The following is a 14950-nucleotide window of genomic DNA, read 5'->3' as shown; positions in this document are numbered from 1 at the left end:
CCACAAGCAACGTCACATGACCAAACAACTGTAACGTAGTAACTGGTCGTCTCTTTGGAAACTTATATGAGGAAAAGCCTCTGTCCTCCTGTCTGTCCGACGACTCTTCGTCACATTTCTGCCCGAAAAACAGCGTCTGTCCCCGTCAAAAAACTTTAACTCACGGTGAAAAAAATCACCACGACGGTCAGTCCTCCACCGAGACTTAGTGAACTTTCCCCCCAGAAAACAGCCTCCCTCCCCGCGAGTGAAAGAGTCAGACAGTCTCCTGTTGACTGATGGCGATTATGTAATTTAGAGAAAAACGTAACTTTGTCACTTTCCAGGATGTTTGGTGGGTCAGGATCTGAACCACAGCACATTATAACAGCATCCATATGATTATAAACAGTCAGCAGGTACATGTTTAGATTAACAGGAGGACACCGGGGAACACCTTGAAAAAAACACATACGTCATCACCATGACGTGTACCGTCACGCCTCTTCTGGACCCGCAGCGCCGGCTTGCTGTGTGAATTACTCTGGTTCGTCTTTAAGCCGGAGCTGCTCGGCTCTGTGTGAACAACCAGCGGCGGAGAATTGGCGAACTGCTGCTGCGGCAATAATGCGGCAACTCTGTGTGAAAAGGGCTGGTAACTTGTGGTTGTGATGGTAACTTGTGCTTGTGATGGTAACTTGTGCTTGTGATGGTAACTTGTGACCTTTGCTCGCACACTGTGCGCCGAAATCATTTTACCGGTTCGCACATACATTTTTTTAGGGGCAAATGCGAGTGAAGTGTAGCTTAAATATACTTAAAATATGTCAGTACAAGCACGACACAACCAAAACTATTATGTTAGAGGAAACAGGTGTTGAGTTATTGTTGTGGTGTGTAAAGTTGTTATCTGACTTTGTTTCCTGATGACTCTGCATGTTAACATACTGAGTAACACATGTTTTTATCTTCCAGGTGTCAGAGTGAAAGTGGAAGAAGACGATGATGCTGTTTTACCCTGTTCCCTCAGCACCAAGGAGGACATCACAGCAAAGACCTTTGAATGGAAGAAAGATGAAAGACGGCATAAGGTGTTCTTTTATAATTCAGGAATCTTCACAAGTCAAGATCAGCAGTTCACAGGTCGAGTCTCACATTTTCAAGATCAACTGAAGAACGGCAACGCCTCCATAAAGATCACAAAAACAACGAAGGCAGACAGCGGGACCTACAGCTGCATTTTTCCAAATCTTCAGCCGAGACAAACATTCATCATTGAGCTTGTTGTTGGTGAGTGCTTTCATTAAACAGTTAAAGATGTCCGCTCATTTACTGCTGCGACTGGTTCAAGAGTCCCAGATGGACTTTTGTTGTGGTCAGAACACATCTGGCAGGGCCTCGAGCCCACAGAGCTGCAGCCACATCTGGAGAGATGACCTCTGTATCAAACATGCCTGATATCAGAGACACGCTGCAGATTATGTCTCTGTGCAATGAAATTTCAGCCGTCTATAGTAGATGAAATATGACTTTTACACAGTATTACCTGTCTGTTTCAAAACAATCTAACATGTTTGTTTTGCCTTTCAGGTCCAGACTTAACCTCTTGGGGTTCATTTTGATTTTGTGCGTCTCTGCCTCTTAATATTTACTCATTTTAAACAGTATAATACAAAGACCATGAGGAGCTGATACATGTCCACTACATCACTGTAAAGCAAACACTCTGAGGTTTATCAGCTGTGTTGATCTTATTTAAAGCTCAGAGACAGTTGAACTGGTAAATGATTAAACAGAGAAAAAGTAAAAGTTTTATTTTGTTTGTTTGTTTCATTTGATTTTTTAAATTAAATGAATAAGCTATAATCTGGGCCATCAGGCTGAAATTCACAGGATCTCTCCCTCAACTTGTCTAAAATGTCTGAACCAAATTTTAGGCTGACAGACAGAAGAGGCTCTGAGATATTTTAGAAAGTGCAGTACAGATTATCTCCAGCAGATGTCCACAGAGCTCTCTAAAACTTCTCCAAAGTTACCAAATGATGATAATAAATCCCTTTAAGATGCTGAAAAATGTCCCTCAGTGTTAAAGTTGACGATAAAAAGATGTTGTGAGTGTTTAAATAAAGATTTACATATTTATTATCATTGAATCATGTCTCCTTAAACAGATCAATAAAGTTTCTCTGTTATGTGGGTGTCCCGCGACCACAGGAAGTCCGACAACAGTCACTTCCATATATGGTCACACAGGTAATTTAATTGGCTGCTGACTCAGAGTGTTTTCACGGTGCTGACTTACCATTGGATGAGAGCAGCTGTCAATAACACACATGTGGCGCTCACGTACAGATGCTGTCCTGTGATTGGCTGATGCAGTTAAAAGCCCGTTAGGTTCGTCCCTTTAGGTCGTAGAAAGATGCTGATTGGTTGGTTTTGTTCCGGGGCGTTTACTGATTTCAGAGATACTGAACATCATTGGTCAAATCTTTTGTCGATACTTTAAATTGATTAAAATGAAGTTGTTTGGAAAGTTTGACGAGCGCCGCTAAAAATAAACGAGGCACACAATCGACTTTTATTGTGGTGGTTTTAACTTCCGCTTCCGTTTAAACGCGCTGGATTTAACGGGTGGACTTTTGTCTTTAAAACGAGCCGCTGTTCGTCTATAAATGTCTGTTTTTACACCTATAAACACATTTTAACTGCGGCTACACAGGCTAGCTAGTAAGCAGCTAACTGTTTACTGCCGTAAAGTGAGACGCTGCTGTTGTGATGTCGTAAATCTTTATTTTAGGTTCCTAAATGTGTTGATAAAGACGAACATGTCAGCTTTCAGATGAGGTGTAATATGTGTGTGTTGACTTCTGTCGTCAACATGAAAATATGTTTTATGTTTATTTAGTAATTTTACACGTAAATATCGGGTCGCATGCATCCTCCGCACCTTATAACATTAAGAGACATCCCAGGTGAGTCCTGATTCTGATGACGTCACTCTCCACCTCTGCAGGTGTTTCTGTAAATGTCTTCTCAGGCCTGTCAGTCTAAACACTAACATCTGTGGGCCTGAACCTCTCTGTGTTGAACTGACTGGGATCACTCGTCACTTAAAGGTGGACACGTTTATTATATTATAGTTATACAACAACATCTTTTAATCCAAGAAGCCTGTTTGTTATTAAATCTAATACTTTTATTCAGATTGTCTAATTACATGAAGAAGTTATTGTGCAATATGCTGCAGTAAAATAATTAATTGCTGCATTTCCCAAAAAGTCTCCATATAAAGTCTTTTTACTGACGTGACAGAATAATGTAATCTACTTTATTAATGTAGTTTAGTCCCAGGTTCATTCTGGGTTCATGAATTTTAACTTTATGTTTAAGTAACAATGTTTATATTTATGTATTGCATCACAGATATTTTAGTATCACAGGAAAGATGCAGGCTCATCTTGTGACAATTCAAAATAAATCAGAATCAATATGACTGTACGTTATTGAGCTAGACAGCTTTTAATGTCACTGGTGTGGAAACTCACATTTATCCCAATAATGGTAATTCACCATCATCAACTTATCAACTAGTGTTTTTATAGCAAACCACAATCAAAGTCTTCATCCTCCCGTCCCTTCACTGGACCAACCTTTAGGGAAGGAAAAGATCATTTAATTTAAAAACATTGAAGCGATGCACCAATCATACGTACGTAGAGTCAAATGTAAGTGCAGCTGGATTCTGTTAGAAACAGTTGTTTCTGTTGGAAAAGTTCACGTCACAGAGTCAAACAAGCTTTGGAGCTTCAGTATCATCTGCTCATCTCTTGGTGCTTCTGAACTGTGTTGTTTGTGTAGATGCTGAGAAGAGTTTCTAATATTCAGTCTGCCCTCGCTGACATTAAACACTCTCATGTTTAAAAATATATAATTGTAAAAATAAATGAAACAACCCAGTTAAATCTTTCACAACCTTCTCTTGGCAGAATTTCAACTAACTTCATGGTTAATTTTTCCTTCAGGCAGCATAATTAAAGTAGTTCTCACTAACATGTGACACATCAGGTGTGTTTACCTTTGAACACTATGTTTTATATTTTATTACAATCTTTATAGTTCAGTTTAACAAGTTGACTGTATTTGTGTGTCTGCCTCAAACTGGAAACAGTTTAAAATGTTTGAAATATCGTCCCATAAAATGATGCTGGAGGCTTTTATTGTGTTTTTCTCTTCACACTGTAAACTGGATACAAGCAGAGTGTGGATGAACAAAATCCCAATGTTACATTAATAATGCTGAATCTGTCTCTTTATAATCTATTGTTTATAATGTGTTTACAGGTGCAGCTCCAAAGCCAATTATCAATATACTTGATGATACAAAGGACGGGATCCTGCTGCAGTGTGAAGCTCGTGGTGTTCCACCTCTTACAGTAGAGTGGAAGGACAGAGCTGGTAAAACTCTTCATGCTGATGAGCGACAGGAATCAGAAAGAGGAGGTCGTTCATACATCACTGTCAACATCACTGTGACCAAGACCGACACCTACCGCTGTGTAGCTACGCAGAAGAATATCAGCCATGAGATATCTGCTGAGACCTATGTGTATATCCAAGGTGAGATTCTTCCTAGTTGTGATTTTATATGTAAATAATTTTAAATGTTTTAAACTGAGTGAAAAATTCCTTTATAGAAATGATGACGTTGGTTCATCAGTCACCAGAGATTGAAGAGAGAATTAACTTTCATTAATTATTAACACTATATGTGCTGAATGTGATGCAGTTAGATTCCCAGTGTTACACTCACTCTCTTTACAGTAAATATGTTTCAGAGGAAACATCTGAGGACAGTTATGAAGCTCATTGAGAAGTTTTGTGCACCATGAATCTCATAGTATCAAACTGCAACACACACAAATCTTTATTTTACCATAAAGAACAAATTGTGAAAGGTCAGCACTTATCCAAGTCCTTTTTTATACTCAGCCTAGTTATATGTATGTACAGGATGTAGTCTCACACACAGTTGAGCTTGTTGTTCACCACATAATACATGTGTTTGTATCGACACAATTGAACTCTGATAACACAAGAGGTGCACATGTTCATTATTTTATAACACGTTTTTATGTTAGTTCAGTGTAACAGAAAATATTGTTTAGTCATCAGACACCAAATTTCATGTGACGTCATTTCAAGATCATTTTTTCAGCGTAAACATTGGAGGGTTGTCCAGACGATCATATGTGCTGCTGGCATGATTGTGTTTGCAGGTGTAAATGTTACCAAACTTTTGGAAGATTTTAAAAATGTTTGATGTGTCATGTTTTATCTAACGAGGTGTAATTTAGGCTTCTGTTTCTCTGTTCTTCATGTTTCTCTCCTTCTTACAAAGAAAGAATGAACAAAGAAAATGACCAATCTTGCTCCTACACAAAGTAAAAAACAACCTGTGTGTTGCAGCTGAGGAACAGGATAGTTTGGTGGTTGTGTCTTTGAATCCAGTCCAATAAATCAAGATCTGACATGAATAAAACTACAACTTCTCCTGGTGTTATAAAGCTGAAGAGTTTCCAGCTGAGTATATTTTTGTAACATTCAAACACAAAGCTCAATAACAAAAACCTAATAAACTATACTGTAACAGGGCTCTACGCTGACATTTTTCCCAACGAGCACATGTGCTCCTAAAGTAAAATATCTGGGAGCACAAAAAATATGTATTTATCGATGCTGAACAATTCATATTTAAATAGGCAGCACAAACAAAATTTTGATTTACAGTGTTTGATTTCATTTTTTTTTTCATTTCAGGCAGAAAAACAGTGGTTTTGGTGTTCACTGTCTGATAACTAAACAGGTCCATCACTCAACAAAATATAGAGAAATGTCCCACAAGCAACGTCACATGACCAAACAACTGTAACGTAGTAACTGGTCGTCTCTTTGGAAACTTATATGAGGAAAAGCCTCTGTCCTCCTGTCTGTCCGACGACTCTTCGTCACATTTCTGCCCGAAAAACAGCGTCTGTCCCCGTCAAAAAACTTTAACTCACGGTGAAAAAAATCACCACGACGGTCAGTCCTCCACCGAGACTTAGTGAACTTTCCCCCCAGAAAACAGCCTCCCTCCCCGCGAGTGAAAGAGTCAGACAGAGTCCTGTTGACTGATGGCGATTATGTAATTTAGAGAAAAACGTAACTTTGTCACTTTCCAGGATGTTTGGTGGGTCAGGATCTGAACCACAGCACATTATAACAGCATCCATATGATTATAAACAGTCAGCAGGTACATGTTTAGATTAACAGGAGGACACCGGGGAACACCTTGAAAAAAACACATACGTCATCACCATGACGTGTACCGTCACGCCTCTTCTGGACCCGCAGCGCCGGCTTGCTGTGTGAATTACTCTGGTTCGTCTTTAAGCCGGAGCTGCTCGGCTCTGTGTGAACAACCAGCGGCGGAGAATTGGCGAACTGCTGCTGCGGCAATAATGCGGCAACTCTGTGTGAAAAGGGCTGGTAACTTGTGCTTGTGATGGTAACTTGTGCTTGTGATGGTAACTTGTGACCTTTGCTCGCACACTGTGCGCCGAAATCATTTTACCGGTTCGCACATACATTTTTTTAGGGGCAAATGCGAGTGAAGTGTAGCTTAAATATACTTAAAATATGTCAGTACAAGCACGACACAACCAAAACTATTATGTTAGAGGAAACAGGTGTTGAGTTATTGTTGTGGTGTGTAAAGTTGTTATCTGACTTTGTTTCCTGATGACTCTGCATGTTAACATACTGAGTAACACATGTTTTTATCTTCCAGGTGTCAGAGTGAAAGTGGAAGAAGACGATGATGCTGTTTTACCCTGTTCCCTCAGCACCAAGGAGGACATCACAGCAAAGACCTTTGAATGGAAGAAAGATGAAAGACGGCATAAGGTGTTCTTTTATAATTCAGGAATCTTCACAAGTCAAGATCAGCAGTTCAAAGGTCGAGTCTCACATTTTCAAGATCAACTGAAGAACGGCAACGCCTCCATAAAGATCACAAAAACAGAGATGGCCGACAGTGGGACCTACAGCTGCATTTTTCCAAATCTTCAGCTGAGACAAACATTCATCATTGAGCTTGTTGTTGGTGAGTGCTTTCATTAAACAGTTAAAGATGTCCGCTCATTTACTGCTGCGACTGGTTCAAGAGTCCCAGATGGACTTTTGTTGTGGTCAGAATACACATCTGGCAGGGCCTCGAGCCCACAGAGCTGCAGCCACATCTGGAGAGATGACCTCTGTATCAAACATGCCTGATATCAGAGACACGCTGCAGATTATGTCTCTCTGTGCAATGAAATTTCAGCCGTCTATAGTAGATGAAACATGACTTTTACACAGTATTACCTGTCTGTTTCAAAACAATCTAACATGTTTGTTTTGCCTTTCAGGTCAAGTCTTAAGAGACATCCCAGGTGAGTCCTGATTCTGATGACGTCACTCTCCACCTCTGCAGGTGTTTCTGTAAATGTCTTCTCAGGCCTGTCAGTCTAAACACTAACATCTGTGGGCCTGAACCTCTCTGTGTTGAACTGACTGGGATCACTCGTCACTTAAAGGTGGACACGTTTATTATATTATAGTTATACAACAACATCTTTTAATCCAAGAAGCCTGTGTGTTATTAAATCTAATACTTTTATTCAGATTGTCTAATTACATGAAGAAGTTATTGTGCAATATGCTGCAGTAAAATAATTAATTACTGCATTTCCCAAAAAAGTCTCCATATAAAGTCTTTTTACTGACGTGACAGAATAATGTAATCTACTTTATTAATGTAGTTTAGTCCCAGGTTCATTCTGGGTTCATGAATTTTAACTTTATGTTTAATGTTTATGTAAGAATGTTTATATTTATGTATTGCATCACAGATATTTTAGTATCACAGGAAAGATGCAGGCTCATCTTGTGACAATTCAAAATAAATCAGGAAATCAATATGACTGTACGTTATTGAGCTAGACAGCTTTTTATGTCACTGGTGTGGAAACTCACATTTGTCCCAATAATGGTAATTCACCATCATCAACTTATCAACTAGTGTTTTTATAGTAAACCACAACCAAAGTCTTCATCCTCCCGTCCCTTCACTGGACCAACCTTTAGGGAAGGAAAAGATCATTTAATTTAAAAACATTAAAGCGATGCACCAATCATACGTACGTAGAGTCAAATGTAAGTGCAGCTGGATTCTGTTAGAAACAGTTGTTTCTGTTGGAAAAGTTCACGTCACAGAGTCAAACAAGCTTTGGAGCTTCAGCATCATCTGCTCATCTCTTGGTGCTTCTGAACTGTGTTGTTTGTGTAGATGCTGAGAAGAGTTTCTAATATTCAGTCTGCCCTCGCTGACATTAAACACTCTTATGTTTAAATAAATATAATTGTAAAAATAAATGAAACAACCCAGTTAAATCTTTCACAACCTTCTCTTGGCAGAATTTCAACTAACTTTCTGGTTAATTTTTCTTTCAGGCAGCATAATTAAAGTAGTTCTCACTAACATGTGACACATCAGGTGTGTTTACCTTTGAACACTGTTTTATATTTTATTACAATCTTTATAGTTCAGTTTAACAAGTTCCCTGTATTTGTGCTTCTGCCTCAAACTGGAAACAGTTTAAAATGTTTGAAATATCGTCCCATAAAATGATGCTGGAGGCTTTTATTGTGTTTTTCTCTTCACACTGTAAACTGGATACAAGCAGAGTGTGGATGAACAAAATCCAAATATTACATTAATAATGCTGAAACTGTCTCTTTATAATCTATTGTTTATAATGTGTTCACAGGTTTAGCTCCAAGGCCATATATCGATATACTTGATGATACAAAGGACGGGATCCTGCTGCAGTGTGAAGCTCGTGGTGTTCCACCTCTTACAGTAGAGTGGAAGGACAGAGCTGGTAACACTCTTCATGCTGATGAGCGACGGGAATCAGAAAGAGGAGGTCATTCTTACATCGCTGTCAACATTACTGTGACCAAGACCGGCCGCTATCGCTGTGTAGCTGTGCAGAAGGAAATCAGCCATGAGATATCTGCTGAGACCTTTGTGTATATCCAAGGTGAGATTCTTCCTAGTTGTGATTTAATATGTAAATAATTTTAAATGTTTTACATCACACACACACACACACACGTGCTGATGGTTGGTTCACTGGGTGTTTGTGTTGAATAAACACGTTTTCAGGATTAAAAAGAGACAGAAAATAACTTTGTGTTCAGTCTGAATTCACCTTTTAGGAGCATGAACATCATTAATTATTGTCTTTGTGACGATGTACAACGTTTATTAATTATTAACACTATATGTGCTGTATGTGATGCAGTTAGATTCCCAGTATTACACTCACTCTCTTTACAGTAAATATGTTTCAGAGGAAACATCTGAGGACAGTTATGAAGCTCATTGAGAAGTTTTGTGCATCATGAATCTCATAGTATCAAACTGCAACACACACAAATCTTTATTTTACTTCATATTTCATCATAAAAGTGAAGTTTGAGTCAGAACAGTTGTGTTGGATTGCATCAGATCATTAATGTGGGTCTAATAAAGTGGCCACAGTGTGTTTGTTATTCTGTGTGTGATGATACATGACTACAATATGAGCACATACACTTGATTCATGTGTTTATTTAGTTAATTAATCAGAGAAACTGTGTGAGAGAAACTCTTAGTCCTGAAACACATTTGAGCTCTGTCTCCTCAAGTCACACTGGTGCTGCTTCTGGTTCTGATGCCACAGGATCTTCATCACTAAATCTTTGTCTCAGTGACATGAAAGAATGATGTTGGTACCAGCTCAGGTCCACTGAGGAGCTCAGACTGAAAGTGGTCCTGATATACAATATGTAACTCAATATTTTGAATTTTTCTCAAAAGCACTTCATAAATGTTAGGACGGGGCCACAAAATCAAATATCTCAATATGTTTGACCAAACAGGCCCTACTGTGATAATATTGTAGGGATGACGATTGTTACTTTCGCGAAACATTAACACGATGAGATTTCTGATCAATAATCATCATTAATGTGGATATAATGACTCAGTGGGTAAAGAAAGTATCAGAACAAGTCGAACAGTCTGGTGAGTTCAGAACATGACGTCACTTTACTGTAATGAGCCTTTAAAACCAGGAACAGACAACAGTTATGATATATCACCATGTGAGAATATCAAATATCTAAGACAATATATAGTCTCACATCATGACAACAGTATATATTGTATATGTTGCTCAGCCCTGCTTTAGATTGTACAGGTGTTCCTATTAAAGTGGCCACACCCGAGCCCTGTTAACAGAAGGGGACAAGCTCTTAATGACCCTGTGTTTCACATTTCATAACACATTTTCTTTATTACTTTAATGTAAACAGACAACAAAGTTCACATGACGTCCTTTAATGTTTTTTTAAGCACAACAAATGTGTAAAAGTTCAGGAGCTGCTGTAAAGTCTTCACTGTTGATGTGTTTCTGTCATGATGTGAGTCAGAAAAAGTGTTTTAGTTGTAAATAGTTACAAACTCTTTGTAGAAGTGAAATGTGTCTGAAATATGATCCTCTGTTGAATAATGCTGGGAGCTGTAACTGAGCCTCATGATGGTCCTTTATAACTGATAAGTCACTCCTTGTTATCTTCACAGGTGCAGCTACACAGCCAGGTGAGATTCTTCCTCTTATATTGTTTTATTCAAGTTTTATTTGATTCCAAACAACATAATGTGTGTTCAGATCGAACATCGAGACATTTTATAACAATATCTTCATCGTTCTTTTAGTGTTTGAATAATATGCTGTGTAAAATTTCAACTGTTAATAAACCTTCAGCTCACAGGAAAAATGTTTGGCTTTTTTTCAGCATCAGGTTACCATAGTGACCTATTCATATATATGTTATATGTTTCAGGAGCAGACTCACTTTTAGTTGTTCTGTGTGAGCTGTGACGTCCAGTCTGCTGTTTATCATCTGCACTGACGCTCTGACTGATGCCTTCACTGTTCATCTGTTTCAGGGTCGTCTGCTGGATGGGTTACGTTGTGGTTCTTAGTGTTTCTGTTGCTGTTCTAGCTTTGCTGCTTTGGAAACTCAATTGTAGGACAGGTAAGTTTAAATTATGTATTTTATCAACATGTTCATAATTAACAGACAACACAACTCATTCTTTACATGGATCTCATGTGCAGAGTCTCGACAGTTGTTTTATTCTCTCTGACATTAATTATTCTGTGTATTGACACTGAGTAGGATCAGGTCAGGTGGGATTTTCTTCACTGTAAGTACGTTTTGTTTCCTGCAGACAAGAAGAAGAGCGGCACCAGAACTGACCCAGATTCAACAACACCATTTACCAGAATTCATCTGATCATGAAAAGTAACTTAGCTCTACATGTGCTGTGAAGTTTTCTGCTGTGTGTGTTTCCACCATGCTGGATGATGGTGAGGACGTTTTGTCTGGTCTTCTCTTATTTCAGGCAGTTTGAGGATTAAAACTTGGTTTTAAAGTTTAAATTAATTTCAGGTTTAGGGTTAAGGTTGTGTTGAGGCAAGTAGTTGAGATGGAAGGCTGTTTGTTGATGTGCATGTTTCTCATTAACACGACCTCAATCTGTCCCTGAACTAAACCAACTGTTTTTATAAGATGTCCTCATAATCTGAACCTTACCAGGATCATAGACAGTAAGATCACAGCATATCTGCTCCCTCAACTACAGAGCTAACTTACCATTAATACACTAAATATACACATACACAGTTATTAGAGCCATTATTGCCTATTTTCGTTTGATTAATGTTATCACTATTATTGATGAGCAAATGAATAGTTGTTTAGATGAAGATTATGTTTTTATTTAACTGTTTAAATTCATAACAGTGATAAGCCACCTCCCAGGAAATGAGGACAGATAATGGGAGGTGGGACAGGTGTCTCTGATGATGAGACAGGGGAGAGCCACAATGTTTTTAGACCGCTCTCTTTATTCGTTTGTATTTGGGCTTTTCTTTAAGTAGATATTCGTGACTTTTAAGTTGTGTGGACACTGCAAACCCGACAAATAAAACGCTGTTTAAGATTGAAGAGGCAGTGATTGTTTTTTATGGGAGCGCGTCACAACCACAGCGAACCCCTGAACAAAGGACGGCGGCTGGATGCCGGCTGCCGGTTAAAATGCCGCCACATTTTGTCTAAAAACACCGCAACCTGTGGATATGTGTGGATGATCCAACGCATCGGAACAGGCGCTGGACCTTTATGGACTTAGACACACATCGGCCTCAGCGGACTCGTGAGTAAAACTAAAGTTGCGCTGGAAGTTATGAAGGAATGAAATGTTACATTAATGGAAATCGCATCATCGGGCAATCAATTAAGTGTGCACACTGACAAACAAAACGAAATCCAATGATGTCTTGAAGCATAAAGTTTTGAATGGAAAATGAAAATAAATGTCTTGTGGAAAAGCTTCTCATGCTTTGGGGTTGAATGCTTGCGACTTGTGGTGAAATGAAATTGAATGAGTTCTACATTCTACATATTTCAAAATAAAAGCACGCATTTCAAAATAAATTCATAGAACGGCTGCAATTACAGAATTGATTGGTATGAACCAAAAATGTCCACATTTGCGGATTTCCTTAAGGATGTGGAGAAGTGGAAAACTTCTCAAACAGATCCTCAGTCACTCATTGGACCCCAGGACAGCATTTCCAACGTTTCAAAGAGGTCACGAGTCTCAAAACGATCATCTGCTACTTCTTCTGTTGCCTCAGCACTACTTAAAGTTGCCACAGAAAGAGCTGCTCTGTTAGCCCGGGCAGCAACTTTGGAAAAGAAACATGCCCTGGACATGGAGAAGGCTCAACTAAAAACCAAAATGGAACAAATGGAGCTGGAAATGAATCTGGCTGAATCTGAGGCAAAATTAAAAGTGCTGGAAAACTTTGAATCTCAAAATGAACAACACTTACCAACACAAGTACCACAAGCACGACAAGGGGATGGCATGAATGAATACTTGGAAACTTACCAAGAGAACACTGATGTAACAGTGAATCCAGAAACATCCAGTTGAATTTGCTGAACTTGGAGCAATTCCCAAAACACCCTTACAAAGGTATTTAAACCAACAAGCCAAATCAACAATAAGCTCTCCACCACAAAATAAGAGAATGACACGCATTACTCTACAACAGCATGGTCCTACTGTTCAGAGTTCTCCGCAAACAGCAACAGGTGCTGGGATTAACATGACAAACAATGAAGACAATTTATTGACTGTAATGCAAAGACAAAATGATATTGCTGATTTATTGGTTTTACAGCATAAACAAGCATCACTTCCTGCACGAGAAATTCCAGTTTTTGATGGAAACCCTTCTGAATTCAAATCTTTATGAGGGCATTTCAGCATAACATTGAGGAGAAAACAAATAACTGCCAAGACATGTTATATTACCTGGAGCAGTATACATCAGGACCCTGCCAGGAGTTGGTCCGTAGCTGTCTTCATATGGATTCTGTAGCAGGTTTTGTGGAGGCCAAGAGACTGTTAAAGGTGCATTTTGGAAATGAAATAAAGATTGCAAATGCTTATATGGCTAAAGCTCTGAACTGGAACAATATAAAGCCAGAGGATGGAAAGGCACTGCAAAGTTATGCACTTTTCTTAAGAGGCTGTTTTACTGCCATGAGAGGTTTGCAGGACATGGAGGAGCTTGACCTGCCGTCCAACTTAAAGCTCATCGTGTCGAAACTTCCTTATAAACTGAGGGAGAGGTGGAGAACTGAAGCTTGTGCCATTTTGGAACACAGTAACACACGTGCAAGATTGCAGGACCTTGTGGCATTCATTGAAAGGCAAGCTAAGATACTACAAGATCCTCTTTTTGGTGATATTCATGATCCTCTCACGCATATTAGGACTTTAAAGGCCAAAACTTTCACAGACACAAAACCAAACAGATTTAAAAGTAAAGGAAGCAGTTTTGCTACCACAGTGGTGATGGTGCCTGACAGTAAAGAAGAGAAATGGACGCAAGAGAAATCACCCATTAAAGTTAACTCGAACTCCAGCACTCATGACACCACATGCTCCTTTTGTGCTGGTAAACACCTCGTGGCTGAATGTCAGAAAATAAATGTTCAGCCTCATGAAGCTAAAATTGAGTTTCTTAAAGAAAATGGATTGTGCTTTGGATGTTTGAAAGTGGGGCATTTGAGTAAAAACTGCAAAAGAAGAATGAAATGTCAGAGTTGTCAAGCGAATCATCCCACTATTCTGCACATAAAGAGATCCCCCAAACCTGAGACATACACTCACAAGGCAGAGCTATATAGTATGGCAGCTAAACCTGAAGAAGCATCGATCAGCAGTGCTCTTGTGTCACTTGGAGAGGGTGAAGGAACTGGGGCTGGTAGAGACTGGACCCCGGCAGCACTGACACATTTTGTACAGAGAACCTCATGAGGAAGCTCAACGCTAGAGGCCGTAGAACTGAAGTTCTTCTGCAGACTATGGGAACAGAAAAGGCTGTTAAGAGCTATGAGCTAACTGGTCTAGAGGTCGGTCATATAGAAGATGGTACTTACCTGACACTGCCAAAGTTATATACTCAAGACAAAATTCCTGTGACAAAGAAAAACATTCTCACCCAGACGGATTTAAACAGGTGGCCTTACCTGCAGGAGATCAAGGTAAAGGAAATAGATGCTGATGTGGATCTTCTTATTGGACTGAATGCACCAAAGGCTATGGAACCATGGAGAATCATTAATAGCCAAAGAAACGGACCATATGCAGTTAGAACACTGTTAGGATGGATGGTTAATGGTCCACTCAATGTCTCTACTGCTATGGAAAAGGAACGCACCGTGGCATCCGTGAACCGAATCTCCATTATGCA

General features: G+C 39.2%; 1 protein-coding gene across 1 annotated transcript in view; it reads left to right on the top strand.

Moving 5' to 3' along the window:
- The window catches only part of LOC140997846 (hemicentin-1-like), a 79575-nt gene extending 67450 nt beyond the window's left edge, over window positions 1–12125 (top strand). Inside the window, exons 8-15 of the mRNA XM_073467900.1 lie at window positions 955–1269; window positions 4321–4596; window positions 6810–7124; window positions 7429–7452; window positions 8830–9105; window positions 10692–10709; window positions 11061–11149; window positions 11346–12125. Of these exons, the coding sequence (XP_073324001.1) occupies window positions 955–1269; window positions 4321–4596; window positions 6810–7124; window positions 7429–7452; window positions 8830–9105; window positions 10692–10709; window positions 11061–11116 (1280 nt within the window). The 3' untranslated portion in view covers window positions 11117–11149; window positions 11346–12125. The remainder of the gene's footprint in view (window positions 1–954; window positions 1270–4320; window positions 4597–6809; window positions 7125–7428; window positions 7453–8829; window positions 9106–10691; window positions 10710–11060; window positions 11150–11345) is intronic.
- The last annotated feature ends 2825 nt before the right edge of the window (window positions 12126–14950 follow it).

This window comes from Pagrus major, chromosome 6, assembly GCF_040436345.1.
Source record: "Pagrus major chromosome 6, Pma_NU_1.0".
NCBI classification, from domain to species: Eukaryota; Metazoa; Chordata; class Actinopteri; order Spariformes; family Sparidae; genus Pagrus; species Pagrus major.
This window is presented reverse-complemented; position numbering and strand designations above follow the sequence as displayed.